We start from the raw sequence: 24,879 nt of genomic DNA on the forward strand, positions 1-24,879 counted from the left end.
TGGAATGAATGAAGTGCGGTGATGGTGGTGCTTCTTCCACAGGCCATCACTGCAGATCCTGGATATATGTGCAACTGTCACCCCGGCTGGGAAGGACCGACCTGCGACCAGAACATCGACGAATGTCTGAGCAGCCCGTGTCAACATGGAGGCAACTGTACAGACGCCATTAATGGATTCACGTGCACATGCACTGCCCAGTGGACGGGCCCACTCTGCCAGAACCCCCAGCAAGGTAAAGCCAGGAGAGCCTGGGCTGAAGGAGCAGGCCCGAGGGAGGAGTCTGCAGAGAACAGACTCATCAGTGTTGCTGTATAGTTCCTCACATTGGTCACATCTATTGTAAAATTGTAAAACTTTTTCTTTTACTTCAGAAGTACATTTATTTATGTTGAAAGAAACATCTAAACCATTTCAGTGTCTAAATGTCTTCCTTGTGAAACTGCTCTCAGTCACAAACATCACTGTAGAATAATGCTAACAGTTTAAATTTGACTAACTCGTGTGTGTGATCAGTGTCACCAGCTGATAGTGTGAATGTGTGTGTTGCAGTGTGTGGAGGTGAGCTCACTGGACCTGCCGGTTCCTTCAGTTATCCCAACAGTCCCGGTCATGATGAGTACGATCACCAGATCAGCTGTGCCTGGGTGATCCGGGTCCAGGCCAACAAGGTCAGTCACATCCCGAGACGAGCTTCAGACTGGTACAGGAAGTCACTTCCAGGCTGAGGCTGCCGGATGGAGCAGCTGGTCCTGCAGGGATCAGGGTCAGGGTCCAGACTCTACCACAGAAAGACTGAACGGAGCAGCCACCGTCATCCTCCACCTTTGAGCCAGCTCAGGATCACAGGGATCTGATGGAAAACACTTTTAGTCAATGTCTTGTTAGCGCCACTCGATGTGATTTGAACTGAACTGATATTTTTATAGAAGGAATTGAAAGAAGGCATGTGGCATGTCATCCATTCATCTTTTCATGAATTAGTTGGATTTCAGTCTCAGTATTTGATGTAAGAAGCAACAGTTTGTGGTTACTTCTGTGTTCCCTCTAGTTTTTTGGAGCAGTGTGGATGTCAGTTTGGATTCCTTCTGATTTCAGTGATTCATGCTTTCTTTGGGCCTGTGTGTGTGTTTGTTTTTTCAGATCATCCGTATCACCATTCCTTCTTTCGATCTGGAGCACAGTGCCAACTGTGACTATGACTTCCTTCAGATCCACGATGGAGACAGTCCGTCTGCTCTCATGATTGGAAAATACTGTGGAGACGATAAGCCAGATGAGCTTCACAGTTCCCACAATTCACTGTACTTCTGGTTCCGCTCTGATCACGTTTTGAGTGCTGGAGGCTTTACAGTCAGCTGGGAGTCTGTTGACCCAGGTAGGTTTCTCATTTTCAGCTGCTGCCATTAACAACATAACTGATTATTTCAAATTTTAACAGCAAGTGGATTCTTCTACACTACTTTGATCATTTCAAAAACAAAGCCATGTTTTGTAACACATTGTGTAGAATTCGTTCAGGTATATAAGTGAATACTGACGACCTCTTCCATGCAGAACTCAGCGTCCTTTGCTCACGGCTGAGTTTGTTACTTTTAGATTTTATCATTTCTAAATTTGTAGCTCAGCGTTGTCAGGAATGTGGCAGACCCAAAGCAGACCCAGGCAGAGTTGAAAGAGCTTTTTTCTCACAATAAATCCAAGATGAGGCATCCAGGAGAGCAGGGTAAGTGGAGAACCCTGAGCGTCAGCAGGAGTCTGTACGAGACAGCCAGAGATGATCTGGCAGCAAACAAGAGGAGAGAAAGGCTTATGTACAGAAAAGACATGAGGGTCGTGAGCACACAGGATTCAAACTGCCACACACACACACACACACACACACACACACACACACACACACACACACACACACACACACACACACCACAAGTACATCAACACGTCTACGATTTTGCCTGAAGGCCAGACTTTCCAGGGGAGCATCACCTTCAGGATCTCCTGACCTCTCCAGCCGTGTTCCCCAACTCCTCTCCATGTTCTCCTGAAATCTCTGGCCACGTTCTCCCAAGTTCTGCTGACCTCTGGCCAGTTTGTCTTGAACTCTCTGGCCACGTTGTCCTGGAATCTCATACTCTCTTGCTCTCCCTGGAAAAAGACCTGTCAGAAACAAAGATTCAGACTTAAGTGAAGAGTCACTGAGATCTCTGACAGTCAGAAGGAAGGACAACACACACCACACACACTGGTTTTCAAACTACAGATGTAAAAGTTTGGGGCCATCACCCTCTGTTGGCATTAGCGCCACACTCCAGAAATCTGGTGAATGAATTTTCTGATTTTTTTCCTGATGTGACTAACATGCACATTATTTTCTTGATTGTTCACTCAAATGCTGAAATTGCTAAAATTGTTGCAGTTGGAATTTTTCTTGATCTGATATTTGAGAAATGTGTCAGTTGTTTGAATTGAAAACTCAAATCCTTGAAATTCCTGAAATATCTTTAATCAAGAACGAGAGATGGACCGAAATGATTCACAGTGTGGAAAACTTGAGGAATGGAAAGGCAGAAAGATGTAATGGACTGCAGCGAGACTGAACAGATCAGGCCTCGGATCAGACTCTTCCAGCACAGTTTTCGTGTGCCGGAAGAGTCAGAATGATGAGGGACCTGAAACACGCCGTCTGTGGGAATGTTCAGGTATGGGTGTTTGTATTGTAAGTGATTGTTGGGAAGAACTGTTTTTCCTGGGTGAGGAAGGACAAACCGGAGAATCCTCTGCTGACATGGTCGGAGTTTCGGTGGCTGGTGACCCTCATGAACTTCTCCATCATTTCTTTTCTCTCATCTTAGTTTGTGGAGGTGAACTAAATGCCACCTACGGCAACATTAAATCACCCGGCTACCCTGGGAACTACCCTCCGGACCGAGACTGCTACTGGACAGTGAGCGTGGAGCCGGGGTTACTCATCACCTTCTCATTCGGGACTCTGAGTTTGGAAGATCACCCGAACTGCACTCATGACTTCCTGGAGGTTTGCAGAGACATCTTTCATTGAACAGCTCTCCCTTTGTGTGTGCTCACATCATCTGTAACATGCTGGGCCTGCTTAAGCTAGGTTTATGCACGACTTTTTGCCACGGTGTTGTCGTGGCAAGGCGTGCCAATCTGGAGTCACGAAGTGGCAGGCTCCCGCACAGTTCATGACTAGTTCACGCATAGTTCACGACCAGTTCAAGAATAGTTCACGAATGCGCGCCCATCAGGGTCACGCACTGGCACGACGCATTCACGCACAGTTTGCGCATAGTTTACGTGCTTCCTGCAGTGGCACGACATGGTTGCGCAATTCGGCGCGCCATATAAAAACGGGGCTTCCACCCCGGGCCGTGGCGTGTAGAGCTGGGATTTCTGCTCTTTGAAGGGAGCCGCAGATGTTGAAATCTACTCCAAAACACCGTCTCTGCTCCGGTTTCAAGACACTCCTCCGCTAGTTAGCTGCTGCGTTCAGGTGACTCCAGTGAGCAGCGGAAACCTGAAACTCGGTTGTTCACATAAAGGTAGTGGTGACGGCTGGACTCAGGAGACACTCAGGAGACACGTGGAGGAAGCGTGGACAATTTGCACAAAGGAACGGCTCTCAGACAGCTGTGATCCGGCTCTCGTCGTTCTGCCGAACTGCTCGTTCATTGAACGTCACAGCACTACTGCCATGCCACGACTGGCAGCACCCTCCCGCAACGTCCCGACGAGTTCATGAGGAGTTCACGGACAGTTGGCGCATAGTTCACAGCCCGGTCGCGATATTTTGTCGTGCCCAAAATTTTGAACATTTCAAAATTCTCGTCCCGACATGGCACACAGTCACGACGGGTTAACGCACACTTCACGCCACTCGAGTGGTTTGCGACCATTTGTGACTCGATTCGTGCCAATGCGTGCCACAGAATCGTTCAAGTGTAAACCTAGCTTAAGCAATACACACACTGGAAGACACACTGGCAGACACAGCAATACACACAGGCAAGAGACACACACTGGCAGACACACAGCAATACACACAGGCAAGAGACACACACTGGCAGACACACAGCAATACACACAGGCAAGAGACACACACTGGCAGACACATAGGCAAGAGAAAGTTTGTGAAATCTTTGGAATTTCATAGTTTAATGTATTTATGTGACTCAGTCAGTACAAACCACTTCACCTCTGCCACACAAATACAATATTCACTTTGTTTATTGATTGGATCCATCAAAATGTGAGAGTCCTGCGGTGTTCGGGTGGTCGCCGGGTGCAGGGTTAACCTCCTCCTGTCCATTTATTGAAATGACCTTGAGCAAGACCCTGAAGCCTCCCAGGTGGATGTAGAGAGCCTGGCATGTTGAAGCTACGGGGTAAACTGAAGAGAGACGGTCATCAGCAGCTCAACCTGTTCTGTTAGGAACAGAGATCCGATGTCCCTGTGATGGTCACGCTTATAGAAATACAACAGTCGGGAAAGTCAAGTCTTCATTGACTTTCTCTACCAGCATGGTCCATGTTTTAAAAGACATGGTCAATAACACCATGTTAGACATACTTGCTGTGCAGCAACAGCCCCAGAGCTTTGTGTGCCTGCACACATATCCTGATCATTCCATTTGCACTACGCTCAGGCTGCTTTCACACCTGCAGCATTTGGTCCACTGGAAGCGGACTAGAGTCCCCAACTCCTGCAGGTTCGGTTCGTACGCGCTGGTGTGAAAGCAGACCAGTTAGTTTTGGTCCGGGACAAAGAACCGTACCGAGACCTCCTCCAGGAGGCGGTCTCGGTGCGGTCCCGGTGCGGTCTCGGTGCGGTCCCGGTGCGGTCTCGGTGCGGTCCCGGTGCGGTCCGCTGCTGGTGTGAACGCTGACCGGCCTCGGTCCTGTCCGCTCTGTTGTGGAGAAGGCTTTTTGGTCGGCGGAGGCTTCCGTAGCAAGCCGCGCGGCGCATCACGTCACACATGCTGGCCAATCAGGGTTCACTTCCGTCACCCAAAACACACTATTGTGTGAACAGCGCCTCCAAGGGGCAGGAGGGTCATAGTGGATAGTTCATCTGCACAAACAAGTGGTGTGAATGAACCGAACTAGTTGACAGCTGCGACGTTTATGTCCGAACCGAACCACTCTAGCAGACTAGTAGGTGTGAAAGCAGCCTCAGATAGTTTGGGATTTCTGGCGAAGTTTCTGGAAAACGTGAAATGTTGATACCACATTGACTTTATTCCCTAACAGTAGAACATTTGTGTAGAAGCATCAGTGATGATACTGTCATCTCAAACAGTTTATTAAAACAAAATCCACCAACAGTGGAGGGTAAAAAAACAACCCAAATACATATTCATACTGGTCCTGTGACCTGGAGCCTCAAGTCCAGATGGACACCATCTGCAGTTGTCCACCAGTGGAGGGATGGTCTGCTGAGGCCTGAGGGACAGACCCAGCTCACTGAGCAGCTGCAGAGCTGCCAGCTGATCCAGGGCTTCTCTATGGATCCAGGTTTTTGAGGTTCTGGTCCAGCATGACCAGTTGATCCAGGGTTTTTCTATAGATCCAGGTCTTTCAGAAAGTGCAGGTCTCTCTAGTTTTCTGCAACTTAGTGTTTGCTGCATCCCACCCTAACAGGGTCTCACTGAGACTCACCTGTATAAAGGTAAAGAATAATAATAATAATAATAATAATCTGTGTGATCATTTATTGATTGGGTGATTTTGATAATTACAGATGGTAGCCAGTTAGAATGAAAAAACATCAAACAGTTCTACATTGACTGTCTTTCAGTCAAGCTGACAGCAGTTTGTGCGTTTTGTGACTGTTGTTTGCAGAATTGAGCAGACTCCTCAGTGAACGTCTGTCTTGTGTGGCTGTCTTGCTGTAGATCCGGGACGGTCTTCTGCCTGCAGATCCAGTTGTGGGACGATACTGCAGCACTGCATCTCCTCCTCCTCTGCAGACCACAGGCCCAGCTGCTTGGCTCCACTTCCACTCCGACCACAGCGTCTCTAATCAAGGATTTCACATTACATACGCAACATCTCCAAGTAAGACAGTCCTCATTCAAGTGAGGCTTTTAAATAGAATATGTAAGACTATCTCTTTATCTAATCTTTTTTAAAGTAAAGGTTTAAAACTCAAGATAGTCACCAGTTAGTTCTACTTTTAACTCAAGATACAGATTAATACTCCAGAAGTGGTCTATAAGGTTCAGATCAGGACCTGTGCGGTGCTCACTCGTAGCGCGTCCAGCTCAATCGATTGAGCGCAGCTTCTAATCAGCCGCAAGTGCGGCGCAATTTTTTTTCTTCCTCTCCGTTGTCCAGGCGCTGCAGAATTTTGCGCGGGCGGGGCGCCCAGACTGAAAAGGTCTGGTGGACACCCTGTTGTCTTTTATTAAAACAAAAAAGAGTGGCAGTTTCCTAAGAAGTTGTAAATCTTCTGCTTCGTGCAGTTACAACGATCAATAAACAATCCTCATATTGGTAGACCTGGCTCCTCTGAAGGGTCCGCTGCATGCTCAGGTTGGGCAAAGCTCAATACGAGCTGATACACACTGGAAAATGTCAATGAAGGACTTTGTTTTGTCTGCCAGGTGACTCCGGCTGTGGTGGTACGTTCACCGACAGCGAAGGCGTCCTCATTTCACCCAACTGGCCCAACAACTACGCCCACAACCGCCAGTGCATCTATGTGATCAGGTTACCGGAGGGCGAGAAGGTGGCGCTCAACTTCACAGACATGAATCTGCAGAGTCACGCGAGCTGCAGTTTGGACTATGTGGAGGTGAGACCGACGATATGTTTAATCTACTCATAAAATAGCAGGTTTTTAACCTGGAACACAAGAAATGGAAAGGCAGACAGAAGTGCAGCTTGGATTTGACTCATGGATTTTCATTCTACCCTTGTTATGAATAGTCTACTTAAAACGCATTATGTTCCCAGGGAAGGGAAAATGCAAACAATTTTAAAAATCACTGTTCTCCAGTTAAGTCTGATCTATTTTAATTCAGCTTTGTTTATAAAATGCCATTTAGAGTCATTTCTAGACACTTTACAGAGAAAACCCAGCAGATCAACATGAGCAAGCATCAGCGACTGGAAAGGAAAAATCCTTTTAACAAGGAAGAACCCTGCAGAACCAGGCTCAGCAGGAAGTGGCTTTCTGCTCTTCCGGTTGGGGTGAGGGGACAGAAAGAAAGAAATGGGACAGAAAGGTACATTTCTTGTGTCAACATACGTTTCATGTACAAACAGTACGTAGATTACAAGAGAGCTATAAAACATTGCATGAAAGAGAGGAGAGAAGTGAAGCAAAACGAGCCGCTTCCACATGGCAGGAGTGCGGAGTTAAGTAAACCACTTCCACACACCGGGTCAGGTTGTCTCAATACATCAACTGTTCTTACACTTACCCAATGCTACACATCAAATCCAACTGCTTCTTCCAGTTGTCCCAAAAGCTTGTGTCCTGTGTTTCCGTTCGTTTCCAATGTATGTATCATTTAACAGAGCTTAAATGTGTCAGTCTGGTTCCATACTACAATATAATATTAGCATAAAGCAGTGGTTCTCAATGTTTTCCTGTTATGCCCCCCTAGCAAGAAGAAAACAATTTGCGTGCCCCCCCTCTTCGCCGCAACTATAAATAATAGCATATGTCTATAAAATTGTTCTAAGAGAAAGATTTTAAGAGCATCAATTTGCCTGAAATTCAAAAAATAATGATATCCTTGTTTAAACTGTGAACATGACTTATTGCACCATTTACTGCTGGAAAATAAAATTAACCAAATAACAAATTCAAATTCACTTCAGCAACATGAACTCAGGAGCACAATATATAAAACACTTTAACCTACAAAACAAAAACCAATAAAACAATTTGTGCTGATTTTTTCCCTTTTTTTATCAAAATGAGGAAGCCAGGACTAATGGCTCCATGAGCAGGTTCTGCAGAGCACAGCTTCTCAGAGGAGGTTTGGCTTCACAGAGGTCAGATGCTGCTAAAGGAAGCAGAACCACAGCCCTCTGCCCTGAGAGTGGGTCCTGCCTCTCTACACTCAGAATTCTGTCTTGACTCACTGTCTTCGTCTCTCTCCGCCTTTCTTTTCATCCCTGTTAAAAACGTCTTCATGTTGTCTCAGGGTTTGTTTACTACGGAAGAGCATTAGGGCCACCCGTGAGAAACTTTTTTAGAAGGGGAAAAAAAATGTCATCATGAACTTCTAGAAAAAAGTCGAAATATCGAGAATAAAGTTGTCATATAATGTTGAGAATAAAGTCGAAATGTCGAGAATAAAGTCAAAATAGGAGGTTGAGAATAAAGTCGATGTCCCAATTCTCTTTGATAAATCCAGTGAGGAGACGACAGCAGAGCTGCGTGCGGTAGCAGAGTTTGTACCAACTTTATGTTTCAAATTCAAGTATCATTAATGTTGTTGTTCAACCCAACATTGAAAATGATTCTGGGCTCAGATCGTGTTTTAAACTGATTTTATTTAGTGACTGAAGTGAACACATTTTCAAAGGATGGATTTCATGACTCTGATAACGGTGTTTTCAAACATAACAGCTTCATCATATATTACCAAGATACCACAAACACTTCATATCCCCGGAAAAAAAAAAAAAAAAAAATGCAACTTAGTCCTCACATCTCTCCAAAAAATAATGAACCAGAATTTAAAAAAAAGATATATTTCTAATTAAAAGTTCTTTAAAAGACATGGCAGAAATTCACATCGATTGCTGTATTTAAAATATTTTTATTGAATTCTTTATTTTAAAGTGAATTAATACAGCCCCTATAACTCCCTCCTGCCAGGCTCCAGTCCTGGAGGAGTCTGGAAATCTACAGAAAGTCATTTCTTGTGCCGGGCTGCCTGAGATGATCGGGTCCGACGGTCTCTCTCTGGTCCTGGAGGTGCTGGTTCCTCCTGGAACCAGACCGGCAGAGCAGGTGGAGCTGGTGGATGGATCTGGTAGTGGTGCATTTCCATGTACAGATCATGTTAAAAATAATTATCAGTGCCTCGCCTGTTAAAGAGCTTCTCCTTCAGCTGCTACTGGAGCTACAGACGGATCAATAAAACACAAGGCATCTTAATTCCTGAAGACTTGATGGTCAAAGCAGAAGCAAAAAGTCTTGTAGAAACTGAAATACATTAGAAATTATTTTTATATTAATGTAAGAATAAAATACATGTTATTTATAGACTGGAAAAAAAAACTTAAAAACATTTGGGGACAAATATCACTGGCTTAATAGAGGAAAAGTGAAATATTTAATAATAAAAGAACAACAGAAAAACAGATGAAGCTCTTGCTGTCAAATCTGCACCTCTGATCTGTTTACCATCGAGAACCCTGCCTTGCTTCTAGCCATAAAAAAAATAAACTTTTACAGCTTTTGAAGAACAAAAATGAGCTTATTTCTATTTATTTTATGCACAGACAGATGAATTGATCACCAGTACCTGAATGAGGACGGTGAATTTGTGAAATGAACACAGGAGATGGACTCCACTGTTCTTCATCTGCTAATCAAATGCAAGCTTCAATAATAAATCCTTCAATTCTTCCACAAAAACGCCATTGGGGTGATGTAGCTGGAGAATGAGCCTGCAGTGAGGGGGCGTGGCCTCGGAGTTTGAAACGTCAGCTGGCAGGAGAACTCTGCCGCTGTTGGCAGCAGGTGCAGGACTTCACAGATCGACTTTATTCTCGACATCCTATTTCAACTTTATTCTCCACATTTCGACTTTTTTTCTCGAAGTTCATGATGAGATTTTTTTTTTTTCCCCCTTCTAATTTTTTTTCTCTCGCGGGTGGCCCTAATGCTCTTCCGTAGTTTACTGGCTTCACATCGCAGCTCGTTGAAATAAAAACCTACACCGTAGAGACTCTGACAGTGAGAGCGCCACTGCCAGCTACTGGAGAGGATGTGCATTTACACTTTTAGTCTGGCAGGAAAAAAGCATGTTCCCCACGGTCACACGCGCCTCCCCAGGCATCGCACTGCGCCCCCCCAGGAGGGCGCGCCCCACAGTTTGAGAACCACTGGCATAAAGCAATATAAAACTTTATGAGCCCCGCCTTCGTCTCATAGACCCCCATGTTATCCGAAAAAGCGCCGGTCAGTTTCAGCCAATAGATTTCGAGCTTCCGCCTTGTCCTGCTGTCAGTCAGCGTGTGGAGCAGCCAGAGAGCACGGTCGCTCGCCCAGCAGAGGAGAGTTAGCTCTGCAGCAGATATATCCACTGTCTGCTGAACATCCACCGGAAACAGCTCAACATGGAGGATGCTGCAGGACTCAGAGGCTCTCATTTTCACTCCACGGGTAATGAGCGTGCACAATTAAAGGGGCGTGGCTTGGTTGCTCACTAAAGCAGAGGGAGGGGAACCTCGACACGTTGGATTAAAAAAAAAAAAAAACTGTCATTCTTACAAAACTCCGGACAGCTTTAATGAACCATTTCAAACATGCTTAATCTTCATAACCTAAAATCAGCTTGACTGGCCTGGCTTAAAAAACTGATGGCAAACATCAGAACTGATATCATTCAATTAACACACACCGAGTGTGTCACAGTTCAGACTCGGGCACAGACACACACAGATCAGTCATTTCTAAACTTTCTTATTTATAAAAAGAAAACAAAACCAGACCAATCCAGTGACGCCAAAAATACACTGAGGAGCTTCCCAGGAACAGAAACAGGAATCCAAAGGGAACCAAGGCACCAATAACTGAACTCAAGAGCTTTCACTACAACCCAGCAAGGGTCAGAGCTTCCTGAGAAGAGAGCATTAAGGAAGTGGGGTGGTGGATGCTCAGCCAGTGGAGAGATTGGTTGGAAATGCTGGTGCAGCTGCCCAGAGGGGTGAGGTCCGAGACACTTTTCCAGCACAGAGTGAAGCAGACGAGGCTCAGGGGCGCAGTCCAGGACGGGGTGCAGCAGGGGGGTTCCTGAAGGCTGCAGAGGTCAATCTGGTTAGAGCAGAGTGCAGCAGAGCAACACAGGGTCACTGACTGTTGGTAGATCGACAGTCCAACGCTGCACTGTGCCAGCTTTATAGGGAGACCATCGTCTGGTGCAGACCACGCCCCCTGCAGGTGAATGCGCTCAGGTGATCAGCTGCTTCCCTGCAGCAGTCCACACCTCACCCACCATAAGACCACGCCCACCTAAAGAAAAGGAAAGCAGGAGAAAACCAAAGCAAGGGCCTGCCACTAGCTGGAGCCAGAGGGAGGGGCGTGGCAGAGGGAGTCTGACATGGGTTGTTCTTACTTGTGTCGGGCAGCCATCTGCTGGCCGTCCAGGCTGAGGTTTTTCTACAGAACCAGCGACCCTCTCCTTTAAAACCCTCAGTGTTGGTTTGATGTGTTATGTTTGAAAGTGTGAAGTAAATAGTGTAAAACTATTGAGTTTTGTGTTGTTTTTGTTGAAATTATTGTAAGTTTGTAAAAGTTTTTTTATAGCAATCAAAACTTGTTTCCGAGACTATCTGAATCTGTCCTTGACTTCTCTCAGTCCTACTTCCATGAGAACTGCAAGGTCAGCGATGCTGTTTGTTTCACTCTGAGTCACCAGGACAAAGTGTTTAAAAAGAGAGTTTAAATAAAAATACCTGTTCAGTTGAAGTGTGGCGAGATGAGTCAGATTAACGGAAGCCAGACAACGCCACCTTGGGACTTGCACCCAAGGAAATAACTAAAAAGTAATGATTGGTGAGGACACTCAGGTTCGTGGCTTAAGAAGCAGGAGACGTGGGTTCTGGCCAACAGAAAATATCTTTATTAAATATCAAATTTCAAAAACACATTCACTCTCTTTAAAAGACGGGGAAGAGGGGGAGCCCGAACAGGAGCTGAGGCTTACCGGTGGGACACGGGTAGTAAGGGAATGAAGGCCTCGGAAGGATCACCCCAGACACACGTGGACACTCTCACTCACTGAAAATAAAGGTGAACACACTCAAACAAAAAGGGGTGCGCAGCACATCACACGGGAGGGAGACCCACCACCCAGGGACACCGATGCCGCCACCGTCGTGCTCAGCTTCTGAAAGGGAGGGAAAAAGACAAGGGGAGTTAAAAAGGGTTTTTCCCTCGCATTCATGCCTTCAAACAAAAAAAGAATTAACTGAATGAACTAAACACAAGTGGGAGGGCAGCCACAACTCACAAGTAAAATAAATAAATGCAAACCAGTAACTGCCACACCCCAAACAAAAACAAAGGTAAATGGAAAATAACAAAGAATGAACACACAATTAAATAAGGAAACAATAACCAAAAGAACAACAAAATATACCAACACCTAACCCAAATACACTTAATCAAAAGAAAAGATGATAAAGTAAGCGGATCGCTTCTGTGTATTCCTGGCGTCCCACAAGCGTGTAATCAGCTCGGTCAGGAAGCCAGCAGGTCGACAGGGGTGCAGCAACCTGCAGACGGCGGACTTCCAAGGAGCAGAGGCAGACCAGGCGTATTTATGGGTGCCAACACTGGACTTCGAAGCCACACGGAAGGACAAAACAGCTGGCGGGCTCCACGGCAGATTAGCCGCTCCTAATAAGCAATAAAAAGGGCAGTCATACACCTGCATGAACCAGCTAAGAATATGAGGGTGTCTAGACTGCGTACCTGGCAAACAAACATTTAACTGACACGCCCAGTAGAAGAGGTGGGGAGTCTGCGACCTCCCTACAGCCACCTAAACACAAACAGCTGATTACTGCCAGCTGATCATGACAGTAGGGCTGTGTCTCCAGAGGGAGAGCTGTACTCACTCATCTAGCAGCAAGTTGACACCCAGCTGAAGGGGGAATTGATCCCCAAACGCAGCCCAACAGGTAAGCACAGCTCGCACCAGGAAGTGAGAAAGCCCAGGGGCGGGGTCTACTCCAGACTCAGCGGCAGAGGCTGCACCAGTGAGAATGGCCCTCTTTTATACACAGCTCCCCCTGGCGGGATTGGTTAATTATTACAAGCCAGGAGAGGGCCTCCTCCTGCTACAGAAGCAATCTATATAATTCTGCAGCTTTCTTTTTTGCTGTTGGCATAGTTTGGTGAAATGTAAACCATTTCAAAGTTCCATCTTCGCTCCCCTGTTTGCAGGTTCGTGATGGGAATGCGGAGACAGACCCTCTGATAGGAAGGTACTGTGGAAGCCTCGTCCCGGCTCCGGTTCACTCCTCCTCTAACTCGCTGTGGATTGGGTTCAGGTCTGACAGCTCAGTCAGTCACGCTGGCTTCAGAGCTCTTTACACCGTCGGTGAGATTTCACCTGTTCACTCTTTGTCCACACTCTGTTTAGTCAATAATGTTTTGTTATTTTTCAAAGAATGTACCAGTTGCACAAACCCTGCAGATATACGAGGATTTAGAGTTATCTGAACATCCTCATGGAACATGGTGCTGTCGTTTCATTCTATGCTGTTGTAGCTGATCGTTCAGCCGCTCATCCACCTTATGTTCTGTCCAGCTTGTGGGGGAGTTTTATCTGGCTCAGGGAAGGTACGCTCTCCCTATCATCCCAACGCTTATCCTCAAAACAAAGTGTGTGAGTGGATCATCAACCAGCCGGAGGGATACCTGGTCACACTTGACTTCCTCTCATTCGACACTGAAGGAAGTGAATGCCAGTTCAACTTTGTTGAGGTAAACTTATGTTCAACTGGAAACTGGCCCTCAGAGAGGCAGACCTCCGCCCAGCTCAAATCAGTCATAAGAACGACATATTTAATCACACAACATTGTGATCGGGGGTGTGATCGGAGCGGAGCGCCGCAGCGTGCGGGGCCTCTCTATCTCGCCCTCTCTCCCTGTGTGTGTGTGTGTGTGTGTGTGTGTGTGTGTGTGTGTCTGTGTGTTTATCTGAAAAGGAAAACCGAAAACCAACATAATTTATGTTATTTTACTTCATTTTAATTGGGAAATTGACCGGATTCTCTCGTATTTTCCGTTCCCGACTTCCTGTGTGGTGCGATCTGCTCTGTCCAGCTTTACAACTGGCGGTCCACTAGGGCTGGGTATCGATTTGAATTTCCAAAAACGATTCAATTCGATTCACAAGGGCCAAATTCGATTCGATTCACAATTTTCGATTCGATTCTTTGACAATTTTTTTTTTTTTTTTTTTTTTTTTCAGTTAAAGCTCATGTCCGGAGTTTTGAAAGAGAGGTTTTTTTAATCCAACGTCTCAAGGTTCTGCCCTCCCTCTGCTTTAGTGACCTACCAAGCCACGCCCCTTTAATTTCATACACGCATTACCTGTGGGGTCAAAATGAAATCCAAAGTATTTCCAGACATCTGCCTCTAAGTTTTTTGTGGGTGCTTCAGACCTGCCAACTTTGGTCAAATTTTTAGAGTACCACTTAGCTAGCTTACGGCCCGAACGCACTGGGCGGAAGCGATCCCCTCCATGTTAACCTGTCTGACTGGCCGCACACAACACGCAGGGGGGCGCCGCGGCTCGCGCTCTGCAGTGCCTGCTCAGCTTCCTTCTGTTTTTCACGCGAGCGGCAAGAGCGGCAACTGTCAAGCTGGATCAAGCAGCTCGGACCAGACAGGAAGTCGGAAACAGAAAAGGCAAGAGAATCCGGTCAATTTTCAAAATAAAATAAATAAAATGACGATTAGTTTACGGTGTTGCTCGTCCGTCTGTCACTGGGTCTAATCACAAGAGAGATGGACACACACAAACAGACATACGCACGTACGCACCCAATCAAACACACACACACACACACACACACACACACACACACACACACACACACACACACACACTCACAGCAACAGAGATTTGCGTGATGCAGAAAAAAAAGAGGACAGGAGGAGAAAGTCTCTCGACAGGTCACCAGAACACACATCCATCCTGGCAGAGAGACAGAGGGAACAGACGTGAAAACCGAGAGCAGCCGATGTGACCGGCGAGAGCAGCCGATGTGACCGGCGGAGAGCAGCCGATGTGACCGGCGAGAGCAGGCAGCAGACACGCCTCCAGTGCGAACAGCCGAGCTCTGGCGCCGAGACGTTCGCGCGCGCGCGGCGCCTCCACTACGCTTCCGCGTCCAGTGCGTTCCCGGCGATAGCATGCGCGCGCGCACACGCACGCACGCACACATACACACACAGCTCGCGCTCATGTCGATAGGAAAAAAAAACTTTTGGCGCTTATTTCCCCGTTATGGCACCGTATTTTCAACGTGAAAGTAACGTTAACAGCACATATTTGCCAAAGACACACTGCTGCACTGCTGAGTTTAGGAGTTCTGACTTTTCTCTTTCACTGTCATATAGTGAATATATTTCACATATGTCTCCATCTCTGACAGCTGGGAGGGGATTTTTTTTAAGCAGCAGCACCAGCCAATCAGGGAGCTTTATTCCGAGGGTGTGGACAGGTCAGCTTGGAGCTGATCAGCGCCTCTCAGAGCTCCACGCACCACAGGATTTTCGATCAGAAATAATAAACATGTTCATTATCTACGATCTCCCCTTCCTACGCCTCCCGAGAGGCTCCGATCGAAAAACATCTCTCTGAGGAGGATCGGACCCGAACTCATTAGTGTTATCATGCTCCCGACAGTTGGACCTTGTCGGCTTCGGTCGAGAGGAGAAGATCGGGGCAAAGTTCGGCCTGATCATTCTGTATTGTGTGCTGGACTACAGGTTGATGTGACCCGCCCACGTTTCCCGCCGGCAAAAACCAAAACACAGACGATAGAACTTCCGGGTCACGGAGATCGAAGAAATTGAAAAATCACATTAAAGTCTGCTCTGCGGCCGTATTTCAACTTTCCTTTATTTGATCTGTCTTAACAAACGGGATACTGAAAAACAAACCAATTTTCATTTATTTGTTTTCATTTAAAAACAAAAAAAGGAAAAACGACTCATTTTTCAATATTTTGTTTTTTGATTCTTAATTGAATATCAATTGAACGAATGATACACGGATTGGACTGCTTGAGGTTGTTGGTGGAAGTCCCAGAGAGATGGTCAGAGCAGAGATGTGGGTTGAGGAGCCAAAGAGGAGGAGCCACTTTGGGACTTGACTGAGATAAGACCAGATTTAAGAGGACTGAAACTCCTTGGACCTGTGGGTTTCCAGGGCTTATATAATTAAGAGTCATCATCACAGAGGTGATAATTAACACCATGAGTTGTTGTGACCTGGACCAAGGACAGGAAGTAAATTGAGAAAAGAAGTGCCCCAAGAACTGAGCCCTGCGGCACTCCACAGGTCAACTGAGCAGTTGAAGATGAACAGTCTCCTGGTGCAACTGAGCAGGTTCTGTTTAGCAGCTCAGTAGCAGATTGTTTGTCTCTGTGCTGTGAAAAGCTCTATCACCAAATTAAAAACTGTGAAAAACAGTTCCTAAAAAAATGATTTGGGAAGCAATGACATTCTCAAAAGCCTTTTAAGCAACTCTAACTGGAAGTTTTACTGAATAGAGAGTCTTAAAGTAGAGACTGAGTCAGCCTCCCTCACTGAAATGAGAGCTGGTTCCACATGAGGGCCCGGTTCCAGCCTGACTGCTGAAAGCTCTGCCTGCCGTTCACAGCATGCTGAGAGCAAAGTGTTCTGCTGGATCATATGAAACTAACAGCTCCTAATAATTTGTAGATTTATCGTCTGGCAAATTTTATCGTGACGTGACAGACCTAGTGGTTCCCCTTTTTCAAAGGAAAGACCCAGGGAAGACCTGGGACACGATGAAGGGATTATGTCTCTCGGCAGGCTTATTAACACCTCGGGATCCTCCAGGAAGAGCTGGAGGAAGAGGGCAGGGAAGTCTGGACATCCCTGCTTTATACCGCTTCCCCCACGAACCGGAACCGGTCCTGGATAAGCCCTTTGTAATGGACAGATAGATACTCTACAGGAACAACTGACGGGTTAATTTTTCAGAGTCACTTTGACTCAACATGCTCCTGATTTTAGAGACTTTACAGGTGACAACAGCAAATTCTGAAGATTGGTTTAATGAGGAGTTGAAGGAGGAGTTCTGTTCAAAGTCAGTCCAGGTTCCTCTCAGTGGTGCTGGTCCTGGTCTACAGTCAGTCCAGGTTCCTCTCAGTGGCGCTGGTCCTGGTCTACAGTCAGTCCCGGTTCCTCTCAGTGGTGCTGGTCCTGGTCTACAGTCAGTCCCGGTTCCTCTCAGTGGTGCTGGTCCTGGTCTACAGTCAGTCCAGGTTCCTCTCAGTGGTTCGAGATGTTTAGATCATTTCTCTCTCTTGTGTTTTGACCCATATAGCTTTATCTGAGTTCAGAGGCAAAAAGTTCCAACTCATCCAGACTTTCATGTCTTGAAGACATCTAGTTTAATTCGTTGATCAGGATCATACAGTTTAAGATCTATAGATTTGTGTGTCTTCTGCGTAACAGTGGCTTTGTTTGCATTCGATAACAGACGATGCAGAGTCATTGTGAGACCAGACCTTTGCTGTTCTCAACTCAAATAAGTATCAAAGAATGAAGTCGTTACACATCTGAACATTCTAACCATGTAAAGAGATAAATTAAACCTTGCTACAGGTAGTAATCAACTTTATATTGGGAGCTTTCTTTCCAAGCGGCTCAGATAAAAAAAAAAAAGCTGTTTTCTGCAAACTGAGGATCCACTTAGTACAACAATGCATGACTTGTCCCATATTTCTGCTGTGATCATGTTGTACATCAGTGTTTTCTTTCTTGGTGTAGGTGAGGGACGGTTCTTCCTCCAGTTCTCCTTTACTGGGGACATTTTGTGGTTCGAACATACCGCCGAGGCTCCAGTCCACTCAAAGATCGATGTACATCAGATTCAAAACCGGCGCCTCCATGAGTAATCATGGTTTTGAAGCAGATTATGGATCTTTCTTGGAAGGTATGAACACTCTTCAGTATTGTCAGTACCATCATCACCAGTGTGGATGCTGAAATGCAGAAAAAGTCGTGACTTGTTTGGAATGTTATATATATTAATTACTAAACATAATGAGTGTTGCTATGATTAATGTTACTAATGTGTCACTGCCTGTCATGAACACGAGGGAAAGATGTTTTTTTCTGCAGAATGTGGTGGATGCTATCTTAGTGCAAGTTTTACCCTACTGATGATGTGTTGTTGCAATAGTAATTGCAACATTTGGATGCCCTTCCAACAGCATCCAAAACGTTCCTCTGAAGCAATGCCTCTGAATCAGTCAATATTGCAACGACCCGTCATCCTGTCCAAGGAACCCGTCTGACCACGGTTAATCCCGGCTCAGTAGCAGTGTCTCCGCATGCAACTGCTCGGGAGACACTGCTTCCAGGGAATTATTTTCTATATTTAACTGAGTTATACTTAGATCTGTATTTGTGCTAATGCATCATCGTCTGTTATTGTGCCATTATCATTCCTATCACGTTATTGTGTGGTTCTGGCATATTTTTGGAAACTGCGTAACAGCATGAGGGCGAGGGATTATACAGTCAATCACACACTTCAAAAAAATCAGAGCTTTGATTTGAACTTAGAACTGACTGTAGTCATGCTGTTGCACACACTAAAGGCCCCGCAATATGTACGGTCTGAAGAACCAGCTCAGTAAAACCCACACAGCACAGGAGTGTCTATGAAATCACGCAGACACAATTTCACCATGACAAAAGAGGACATGTCTGGGAAACAGAGGACATGTGGTCATCCAATCATACGGCATTTTTCCTTTCTCATCCACAGCAGAAGCAACATGGTTCACATTATTAGACATCAAACCTAAAGACAAGTGAACAGTAAACAATAATTAAGAAACACACACATCTTGAAGAACAGGGGCAAGGATACCTGAGTTCTGAACTTGCTTTTTTTGTGACAGGCTGTGGTGACACCCTGAGCAGCCCCACAGGTACCATCGTCAGCCCTGGGCACCCCAACAACTACCCCCACGGTGCCAACTGTACCTGGTACATCAGTGTTGCCCCGGGCAACCTGATCCGTCTGACGTTTGAGTCCTTCAATCTGGAACGGCATGATAACTGCAAGTTCGACTACCTGGAAGTCTACGACAATGGCACTGTGCAAACTGGCAACAGGATTGGCAGGTACACACACAACACACACACACACACACACACACACAACACACACACAGACACACACAAAAACACTCGTGTCCATGCACACATAAACACACACAAACTTGAACGCACTCACACAGGTGCACACAAACATGATTGCATGTACATATGTACGCACATGCACAAACTACACACAAACACACATACATACACATGTGTGCACACACACAGACACACACGTGCACAAACATGAATGCATGTACATATGCATGCAGGTGCATGCACACACACACTGCTGTGCTAGATAAGTCAGATGATGGAGAACACTGTGATTTATGTATTTGCGAAAAATATCAGTTCAGTTCCACAGAAAAAAGTTGTTCTGTGTATAATGTAGCGCCGGGGGAGTTCCATCCATCCCTCCATCCATCCATCCATCCATCCCTCCCTCCCCCCATCCCTCCATCCATCCATCCATCCGTTCGTCCATTTTCTACCGCTTTTCCGGGGCCGGGTCTTGGGGGCAGCAGTCTCAGCAGGGATGCCCAGACTTCCTGTCCCCAGACTTCCTGTCGCCAGACTCTTCCTCCAGCTCCTCTGGGAGGATCCCAAGGCGTTCCCAGTCCAGCCGAGAGACATCGTCTCTCCAGCGTGTCCTGGTCTTCCCCGGGGTCTCCTCCCGGTGGGACATGCCCGGAACTCCTCCCCATGGAGGCGTCCAGAAGGCGTCCTAAAGAGGTGCTGAGCCTCCTCAGCTGCTCCTCTGGATGTGGAGGAGTAGCGGCTCTACTCCGAGCTCCTCCCTGGTGACTGAGCTCCTGCCCCTGTCTCTAATGGTGCGTTCACACCGGACACGAGTAGCACGGCGCGATCCGCCCCTGGTCGGCCGTGTGTGCATTGTGTGACCCAACAGCGGCTGCTGCTGAATTCGCGTCTCTGTCACCGGCGGTCTGCTTAATTGCTTGATAAACCCGACAACGGCGTGGTGGCGAGTCCAGGCGACGTGTCTGGATTCAGAATATTTTGCAGCGGCGTTCAGAGTACGGCGAGTTTCACCATTTACTCCAGGAGCTGCGCCAGGACGAAGGACGCTTTCAGCGGGACTTCCGTCTCTCCCGATCCAGTTGGACGAGCTGCTGTCCCGCATCGGTGCTCTATTCCCCCGGGGACCCGACCTCTCAGTGAACTCACTGTTTAACTAACAGTAAACACTGTTTCACCACAATCTCTTTACTCAGTTTACCGGGACCCGACCTCCTCACTGATCTTCCTCCAAGCTCCTTTTTATTCCTGTCCCGATAAAAATACGACGATGGCCTCAGGGCGAGCGTCTCTCCCGGTCCAGTTTGACGAGCTGCTGTCCCGCATCGGGACCAGTTTCTCATCCATTTCTGGTGTTTCCCGGGACTCCGGTCCGTCATAAACGACGTCATATAGAGCGGCTCTGTGATTGGTTCGCCGCTCGCGAATTCGCTCAAAAGTTCAACATTCCCAATTTTCAGCGGCGCGAGTAGAGCGGTTCGCGCGGCCGCCGCGCAAGTAGAGCGGCGGAGCGGCCGCCGCTGAATTCACTGAATGCTCACCGCTTCCTGGTCGCGCGAAAACCATATATTTTCTATGTAAATCGGGCGCTCTCGCCGCGCTATTCGTGTCCGGTGTGAACGCACCATAAGGGAGTCCAGCCACCCTACGGAGGAAGCTCATTTCAGCCGCTTGTATCCGGGATCTTGTCCTTTGGGTCAATAACCTAAAGCTCATGAGGTGAGGGTAGGAACGTAGACTGACCGGTACATCCAGAGCTTCGCCTTTCAGCTCAGCTCCCTCTTCACCATACGGACTGTGCTTTGGGCGTCAGGGGAGTTGTCCCACTGAAATCTTGTGTGCATGTGTGTTTTCATCAGTTGAAATAGCAAATGTTGAAATGTATCTGTGTTTTAGGTACTGTGGTCAGACAGTTCCTCCCTCCATCACCAGCACCGACAACCTCCTGACCCTGCTGTTCGTGACTGACAAGAGTTTTAGTAAAGAAGGATTCTCTGCCAGCTATGTGTCCATGGATGCCTCTACAGGTAGGACTGAGGAAGAACATGATCAACAACACTGCCGTGGTACTTTTAGTGCATCTGGAAAAATCCCCAGAGGGCCTCATCTGCTGTGCGTGAGATGAGGTTACTAAACTGGACATGAGAGAATTTCCTGCTCTCTCAAACAGAGACGTGCTGTGGATGACAACAGTTCACTCCTGTCAACTCTGAAACTGTTACAAGTGGTGAAATAAGAAAATCCCTCTTTCCAGTTTTAATGCCAAGTCTCAGTCGATTTCATTGTAAGATGAACAGTATTGTACAGGCCTTCCCTTTAACTTCACTGCTCAACGGATCTGACGCAAGAAAAATATCCATCCATCCTCCATCCATCCATCCATCCTCCATCCATCCATCCATCATCCTTCATCCATCCTTCATCCATCCTCCATCCATCCATCCTCCATCCATCCTCCATCCATCCTCCATCCATCCATCCTTCATCCATCCTCCATCCATCCATCCATCCATCCTCCATCATCCATCCATCCTCCATCCATCCATCATCCATCCATCCATCCATCCTCCATCCATCCATCCATCATCCATCCATCCATCCTTCATCCATCCTCCATCCATCCTCCATCCATCCTCCATCCATCCATCCTCCATCCATCCATCCATCATCCATCCATCCTTCATCCATCCTCCATCCATCCTCCATCCATCCATTCATCATCCATCCATCATCCACCCATGTATCATCCATCCATCCATCATGGATTAATGAAATTAACTCTGTTTCTGTGATGGTTATTCCGTTTTGGATGTGATCTGAAGCCCTTTGGAATGAACGTTGACGTTGTTTTTCTGTCTTACGTCATAATAATAATCATACCTTTTATTTGAGAGCACCTTTCAGGTCACCCGAGGTCACAGTAGAAAGAGGTAAAATACAACAACAGATGAATGCAAAAAAGGATAGAAACAACAGATAATAACCAGGGTGAGGCACAAGTGCACCATGGGCAGTAGGGGAGTGTGAACAGATGCATGTGAAGGTGGGGAGAGTGGCCGGGTTGTGAGTTCCAGAGCCGGGAAGCAGAATGGCTGAAAGCGCTGCTCCCCATAGGGCTGAGGCCGGCAGGGAAACAGAGAAGTGGATCTCAAAGGAGCGGCAGGAGGTCTGGAAGGTATGGATGGACTTGAAGGTATACAGGAAGAGTAGTTTGGAGTGGTAGCACTGTCAACACCACAGGCCATCCACAGCCCCTCTTGATTTTTAACATTTTTTTCCCTCCATTTTAAACTTTTTGAGATGCTCTGTTGCCATCAGATTAGAAATGAACATATTTATCAATGAAATGCTACAATGTGTCAGTTTTAACATATGCTTTTGATGCTTTGATTTGATCTGATCTGAAAACTTTACTTCAAACATGTATAAAAGAAATAAGTGAACAGGGGAAAGGTAGGAAAAAACAGACATCCAATGAGATCTGCAATATGAAAGAGTCGTCACCGTGTGTCTTTCACATGAAGGGAAGGAGCAGGAAGAAGAAAACTTATTTAATCCTACCCCTTCACACATCGCTGTTATCATGATGCACAAAGCAATAAATCTTTATCATTACTATCAGTACATTCGATACAGTGATATTCCATAATGTCAAGTTAACACACCATCACTTAAACAGCACCATGAACAAACAGTCCTCATGTCAGGGTCAGATCCATGAACCTTGCCACAATCAACTCTTTATACCTCTTTCTGAATTGGCATATGGTTCTATGTTTTATAAATTCTCTATATAATGTAGTTTTCTTTTTACATGCGTTTATCAATCCCTTTGTGATCCATTGATTATCATTATGTCTTCCATTTCTGCTGTATTGTTTGATTGGACAGTGTTTATCACATAGTAGCTTAAATATGTTCAGAAAAGTATCATAAACCTTATCAGTCTGGTTTTTTTTTATTATAAACTGCTTCCCAGTTATGACTGCAGGTCATTTTTCATTTCCTCCAGGGACTCCTCTGTTCTGACTCGCCTGCAGTGAAGTTTATTTTCTACTTTAGTGTTTCTGCAGTTGTTGTTAAAGATGATGAAAACTGGCAGGTGGTTTCTGATATTTATTAGTAATCCACTCTCTATGATATTGGCTACATCATTAGTAAATGTATTATCAGTTATTGTTGCAGAGTGAGTATTGATCCTGCTGGTCAGGTAATGTTTGGGTATAGGTCCAGGCTGTGGAGCATGTTTAGGAATATATCTGTCTTCTGCCGGGGAGCAGAGGCAAGCAATCCACTCAACACTTTGTGTGTTACGATGGTGTACATTCTAACGCAGGGGTCGGCAATTAGATTTGGCGTCGGGCCACTTTTCTTTTGGGCACTTCAATTGCGGGCCGGGGGGTGGGGCTCGCGCGTGCGTCCATCTACGGACCAGAGAGCGGGGGGGGGGGGGGGGGGGGGGGGGGGGGGGGGGGGGGGCATTTGACAATCACTGTTCTAACGAGTGGACCCAAAGAAATAAACCAGAGAAAATGCAGTGAATGTAAGATATTAATGCAGCTGTAAAATAAGGTTTCTATAGCAATATAAGCGGTGTCAGTCCAGGTAGAGGAAAAGAATAACCGTCTTGCATTGGTATATAAGGCAGGGTCCCCGGGGACAGAGGGAACAAAAGAAAGACGACGTTAGCATTAACTGACATTAGCTAATGAGAATAGTAATGGTGGACCACAAAAGATCGCAGTCTCAGGTGATATAGGGCCAATCCCAATTCTACACCCCCCCCCCCCCCCCCCCCCCCCCCCCCCCCCCCCCTCAGCCCTCCCCCTATGATATGCGCGTTCACGAGGCTTCAGGGCTTTCCCAATTCTACTTTTTGAATAAGGGTAGGGGAGAGGGGGAGGGCTATTTCACCCCTTTCAGAGAAGTCTGCATCGATGCTCCCTGTTCTCTATAGGGGTAGGCGGAGTTTCACATTGGCCAGAAAAAAAACAACAACATGGCGCCCAGCGAGGAGTCGCACAAATGTAAGCTTGCTTTCTGTATACTATTTAAAAAGCTATAAAAAGTGTATTTGCTTCACTGAATTTCTAGATATACTAGCGTGACAGTGTCCCAGTCATGTGTAACAGAGTGGTGCGTCTGGTCAGTTTGGATGATAGTAATCTCCTCAGCTTCCCCAGTCACACAGAAGGACACAGGTTCACTGGCTGACAAAAGGAGTACAGTGGTTCCTTTTTGAAAATAATTTATTCTGTTCTTAATTGAGTTCGGTTAAATTATCATTTTGAAGTACACAGAGAGGCGGTAAAAGAGGAATATAAGGTAAATAATAATACCATTAATAATACCATTATTAAAAAATGAAAAAAATGAAAATAATTTCTAATGTAATTTCTATCATTTCTAATATCCATAGTTTTTTGTTGTTACAGGAGCGCGGTGGGGCTTAAAGGGCCGAGGGGGATCCCAATTCATAGTGCTGCAAAGAGCCCCAGCCCTCAGCCCTGTTCTAAAAGGGGGAGGAGAGTGATAGGGGGAGGGCCAAGGGCTGAGGGGGAGGGGGAAGGGGGAGAATTGGGATTGGTCCATAGACTGTCTGACTGTGCAGAAAAATACTTACTCGGGCTCTCAAAGAACATAAAAAACAGTTAAACAGCCTTCCATGATGAGCTGTCTACCCAAACACGGTTATAAAGAAGTTTCACAGAACAGTTCTGTCCGGTCGCGAGTTGGC

The 24,879-nt window shown here is 46.3% G+C and overlaps 1 protein-coding gene and 1 long non-coding RNA gene across 5 annotated transcripts in view; one reads left to right on the plus strand and one right to left on the minus strand.

The window, feature by feature from the left end:
- The window catches only part of cubn (cubilin (intrinsic factor-cobalamin receptor)), a 149,550-nt gene that overhangs the window by 41,305 nt on the left and 83,366 nt on the right, over window positions 1–24,879 (plus strand). Inside the window, 11 exon segments of the mRNA XM_030087572.1 lie at window positions 43–235; window positions 553–671; window positions 1,144–1,378; window positions 2,856–3,037; window positions 5,916–6,078; window positions 6,627–6,817; window positions 13,163–13,319; window positions 13,530–13,705; window positions 17,757–17,922; window positions 18,899–19,124; window positions 21,039–21,169. Of these exon segments, the coding sequence (XP_029943432.1) occupies window positions 43–235; window positions 553–671; window positions 1,144–1,378; window positions 2,856–3,037; window positions 5,916–6,078; window positions 6,627–6,817; window positions 13,163–13,319; window positions 13,530–13,705; window positions 17,757–17,922; window positions 18,899–19,124; window positions 21,039–21,169 (1,939 nt within the window).
- Window positions 10,514–12,948, minus strand: LOC115385513 (uncharacterized). Of its 4 annotated transcripts, XR_003931142.1 has the most exons (6): window positions 12,835–12,948; window positions 12,689–12,758; window positions 12,490–12,613; window positions 11,919–12,101; window positions 11,668–11,813; window positions 10,514–11,026 (listed from the first exon to the last, which is right to left on the minus strand). It is a non-coding gene; the product is annotated as an uncharacterized LOC115385513 (long non-coding RNA). The 4 variants fall into 4 exon arrangements; XR_003931141.1 differs by having other exon boundaries at window positions 10,514–11,813; window positions 12,835–12,935; XR_003931140.1 differs by lacking the exons at window positions 10,514–11,026; window positions 11,668–11,813 and having other exon boundaries at window positions 11,820–12,101; window positions 12,835–12,925.

The sequence above is a fragment of the Salarias fasciatus genome, unplaced genomic scaffold (genome assembly GCF_902148845.1).
Source record: "Salarias fasciatus unplaced genomic scaffold, fSalaFa1.1, whole genome shotgun sequence".
NCBI classification, from domain to species: domain Eukaryota; kingdom Metazoa; phylum Chordata; class Actinopteri; order Blenniiformes; family Blenniidae; genus Salarias; species Salarias fasciatus.